This window comes from Lissotriton helveticus, chromosome 8 (assembly GCF_964261635.1).
Source record: "Lissotriton helveticus chromosome 8, aLisHel1.1, whole genome shotgun sequence".
NCBI lineage: Eukaryota > Metazoa > Chordata > Amphibia > Caudata > Salamandridae > Lissotriton > Lissotriton helveticus.
In genome coordinates, this window is record NC_136069.1 from 648,267,622 (window position 1) to 648,272,255 (window position 4,634).

At 45.1% G+C, this 4,634-nt stretch overlaps 1 protein-coding gene across 1 annotated transcript; it reads right to left on the bottom strand.

Annotated features, from left to right (window-relative positions):
• Window positions 1-908: 908 nt before the first annotated feature.
• On the bottom strand, window positions 909-4,391 carry LOC144773781 (putative protein ZBED10P). Its single transcript, XM_078658894.1, has 2 exons — window positions 3,427-4,391; window positions 909-1,167 (listed from the first exon to the last, which is right to left on the bottom strand). Exon 1 carries the CDS (start codon window positions 4,389-4,391, stop codon window positions 3,432-3,434), a length of 960 nt encoding a protein of 319 aa, XP_078515020.1. The 3' UTR covers window positions 909-1,167; window positions 3,427-3,431.
• Window positions 4,392-4,634: the final 243 nt, after the last annotated feature.

Here is a 4,634-nt window from a genome sequence, read left to right on the forward strand (position 1 = left end):
TGCATATTGTAGCATTTTTTTCACGGCCTTCTCTTCTGCATGAATCGAATCCTTTTCTTGCAAAGAATGCTAACGTTACTTTGTTCTTCTTACCTCAGCCAGGGCCGGCTCTAGGGGGCATGTGCAAGCTGTGCAACTGCACAGGGGCACCAAACTTGAGGGGCCACCGCACCAATAGATATCCTTAATTTAATAATACTCTAAGGATGGATACATATTTGCGTTGCGGCCCCTGGCATGGATTTGTTGCCTCCGGCTCTGTTCCACTGTAGCAGTGTTTTTTGCAATGATGTCTATGTTTCACAGCACTCAATGTTTTTCTCTTTGTTTATTATTTTTTACATGAACCACAGAACCCAGGGGCAAGCAGAATACAGGGACCGAGTCGGCGGGTGAACCACCACTTACACAGAGCTCCTCTACTGAGGATCCTGCTGCTGTCCCCAGTAAGTCCAACAGTGCTTGTTTTTTCCTCTGTAATGTGTCTGCTTTGGCAATTGACAGCAACCAAGTATGCATCCAGAATGATGTTTGTCTAGTATTTTTGTAAACGTTAGTATACCACTACTAGTCTTGTGGGTATTCTATCTCCTATGGAGTTATATACATATTACACAACTATGTAACTATGCACACGAAAATTGGATGTTGGTACTGATAGGCAGGTTGGACCTTACTTACACCTCAGTCACAGAACTCTGAGGAACGCACAATTCACTGAACGTCAGCCTATATGGCCTGAGTCATTGGTCAATTATTCAATTCACACTCCTGAACCCCAATACCAAGATGCCGAATGCTTTTAGGACACAAACCGTTACCTAAGAAACCCCCTTTTGCTCACTCACTCGTGTGAGTCTCTAAGACAACAGACACTGAAAATAAACTTCAGAGTCAAAGTGGTCATTCAAAAGCTTTATTTTGTTAGAAGTAAGTAAGTAACATCAATGTTTTTAAGTTGTTCCGTCAAATACGTTGAAGGGCCCACCAGAAAAAATCCAGAGTTAAAAAAGGCATAATAAAGTAATCAACATTTGTACAGCTACTAGTGCACAATAGGGAAATGTGGCAACTATCGGAGACCTCTCACCAACGTATACTAGTCAGATATTCCTCTTTTTTTGTAAGCTATGGAAATGTCCGCTTCGTAGAAGGCAATCTTCTCACCTGCCGAAAAATAATGACAAAAGTGGTGCACGTTAGACAGTATGAAATACATTTATGCCAGTTTTATGCAGCCATGCTAAAAAGAAGTTGTAACCTGTAAGCAAACTCTATTCCACAATCCACATAGAAAACTTAAATACGGGCCCTTTTACTTTCCCACCTCTTCAGGTGTATGCATTGAACAATGATGTGTTGCCCCAGAGCGTCTTCTCGTACTGCGCAACAAGCTGCGAGTTAACATGCGCAAAACTGGATACATTGATGTACAAAGGTTACATAGTTCACTTCCAATTTCCAAGGACTAGAGTAGCAGGACAGATGAGATGAGCTTGGTTACCATACCATAACAATGAATGCTAATATGTGTAGTGACTCTGCTGTACTATGCTATGTGGACTCATACTGATTACGTACGTTGTACTTAACTGTTTTGAAGAACTCCATTCTTGGTGAACAAGTAGAAAGGGGGCTGTGCATCCATCTAAAAAGGTGTACTTATTTTTATAGGTGCAGAACCCTTACCATCGACCAGTGCCGACGGGGACAGCGGCGCAGCTTCAGCGATCCCGGCGGGGACAGGAGGAACAGAGGCACCTACACCAGCAGCAGTGGGGGGGGAGCCAACAGCGGCGGGCGATGGTAAGTTACATTCAATAGTGATCTGCATTACTTGGTGGGAGGGGAAAACTTTCTCACTGTACTCTACTGGAAAATATATGATGTTACCTTTACTTGTCATTAGCTTGCTAAGCATTACCACTACAGTAATGCAAGTGGCTGATAGCAGTCGGATGCATGGGTTGTTGTTAAATCATGTAAAGGGGAAAACACAGCTGCCAGCGTGGTTGGGAGACACACCCAATACCGGTGGTTAGTGGATAGTCTCAGCAGCAGCGGTGTTTTGGGCAAACCCAAAGGCAAGGGAAGGAGGGGACGACTGGGTGCATGGGTCGTTGCTGGTGAAACACAAACCAAATAAGGTTTGTTGCGCGGTATAAAGTATTATAGTCTTTACTAGACATGTGCTACTAGCTGCCCCCTGTTAATTAATGTTACTTTGAGAGTGTTCCCGCCTTCCCGGAATCAGAGTATATAATACAAAAGGAGATATGAAAAAGACAGGTGTTCGTTCTAATGTGTGTGACCGTTGAAGTACACCCATGCTAATAGGGCAGGCATAATGCCGTGCCAAAAAGTCCAAAAAATTAATAGAGGCTGTAGAATGTTCAAGATAGACGCAACACAATTTCTGGTACTCAGCTTGCTTGCTAGTGCTACTGTGCCGCCCACTATGTGTTGAATCAATGTTGTGTTCTTGATTTGCGGGGAGTTTGGATTACAACAATTCTGTTTCTTTCTTTATAGTTACTCCTTCCCAAAAACCAACAAGGAAGGAGTTGGCAGTCCGGGCCCGGCAGCGGAAACTGCAGGCAATTGTAGAGGCCTACCGCCGGCTGGTGGATCAGGCCGAGGAGGAGGAGGAGGAGGCGGCGGCAGCAGCTGCTGCCTCTTCCAATGCCCCGGGCCCCAAGCCTGCAGGACTACGTCGCCGTGGTCAGGCAGCCGCCCGCCGCCGCATTGTTACATCTTCGGCGGCCCCCCCACAACAACAACAACATGCATGCAAGTGTAGGTGCCGTGATTTCAAAGCAAAGATTCTCCGCCGGGTAGCGAAGTTGGAGGAGGAGCGGAAGAAGCTGGTGGACAGTCTAGAGGAGCGTGTGAAGATAATGGTGGACAAACACCTGAAAGCCCGCCGGCTTTGAAATGGACCCTGTTTTTTGCCCCTTTTTTAATCCTTTTGTTGGTGGGTGGGATGTGGGAGTTGGGGTGTACATTTGGGTTGAAATTTGGTTGGGGTTAGGGGAGGGTAGGGACAGCTCTGGGTCAGGGGGTTACATTTGTTATATATTTTATTTTTCTATTATCATTATGAAAATATAAAAATAAAACAAAGATATTTTCACAAGAAAACATTTGAAGTTCATTTGTGTTTGTTGGGGGGGTGGAGGGGGGACTGTTTCACAAAAAAATGTACGTTGTGCAACATGAACATGAACCACGAACGATAAATTAAGTACTGACTGCACCTGTAGTAGTAGGGTCACAAGTGCATAAATAATTTATATTATTAAATAACATGGGAAAATTGCCCATCACGTGAGTCTGAAGTTACTAGTATAATTTAATTCCATGCACATTTGCTCAGAGTCGGCTAAACAATCCTATGCAATGCATTGCATCATTCCTTTAATATACCTGTCCTAGTTGTCAGGGAAGAGGAGCTCGTCCTCAAACTCTGTGCGTTCAGACAGAAGTAGGTCATGTAACCCAGTAGTGAGGACGTCTTCTTCGCACTCGCTTTCTTCATCCGGCGGTGATTCACGTACTTGATAGTCTGGTGGTATGAAGCGTTGATTCATTTTTATCATTGTCAGCCGCTCCACGCTTTTGGGGGAGAGACTAGTCCTTTTCGATGTGACAATGGCACCAGCAGCACTGAAAACCCGCTCAGAGGAGACACTGGCTACAGGACAAGCCAGATACTTTATCGCCAGCCTGCTCAGCACTGGCCACTGTCTCCTTCTTTCATACCAATAGACCAATGGGCTTTGCTCCATGAACACCTCTGTTGTGTCATCCAGATAGGCCTGAACCATCCGCTCAATGTTCATTGGTGCTCGGCTTTGCTGGTCCTCTTTTCCCTTTGCAACAGCAACGGACTTACCCATCCCTTTCTGTAGAAAAAAAGCAGTTATGCTTTTGGTTGGGTCTGCTGAATCAGATCGTGTAGGTGCTGCTTTTGGTACTGTTGGTGCCTGCTGGAAAGCAGACGCACTGCTCTCATGCTGTGAAGAACTTGCGTCAGGAGTACTTGGACTGGCCTGGGCTGGCAGTGGCAGGCCTTTAAGTAACAGCCGTTCAGTTTCTAACTCATTAGCTTCCGCAGCTATGGAAGTTTTGTACTTGTCAACATCCTCATCTGAAAATGGAATTACTTCGTTACTGCTGACAAATAATTTGTACCGTGGATCCAAGATTGTTGCAGTTATGTAATGTTCACCTGACACAATATTGTTGAGCCTTACATTTTCACACAAGCGGTTGACTAAGCCCTTGGCTAAGGTATATGCATCAACTTTTTGTTCGTCACCTTCGTATGTTTGACAGACCTCCTTCACCTGTTGCTCAAGCATGTACAACAATGGGATGGCTTGGCCCATAGTACAGTCCTCCCTGCTAACTTCACGTGTGAAGACCTCAAAGGGTTGTAGCATCTCTGTGATGCATTTAATGAGGTCCCACTGCCACATCTCAATGGTCAGGGCTTTAAGATTAACAGTAGGATCCCCTAATCTTCTTGACATGACATAAGCATTCAGTGGGATGTACTGCTCAAAGAGACGCTCAAGCATGAAATAAGTTGAGTTCCAACGTGTTGGGACCTCCTGGATCAGTGCTTTGAC

What these genes read in the sequence shown, in the direction of transcription:
- LOC144773781 (XM_078658894.1), bottom strand. Translation starts at nt 4,391, where the DNA reads ATGGGCCAAGCCATCCCATTGTTGTACATGCTTGAGCAACAGGTGAAG.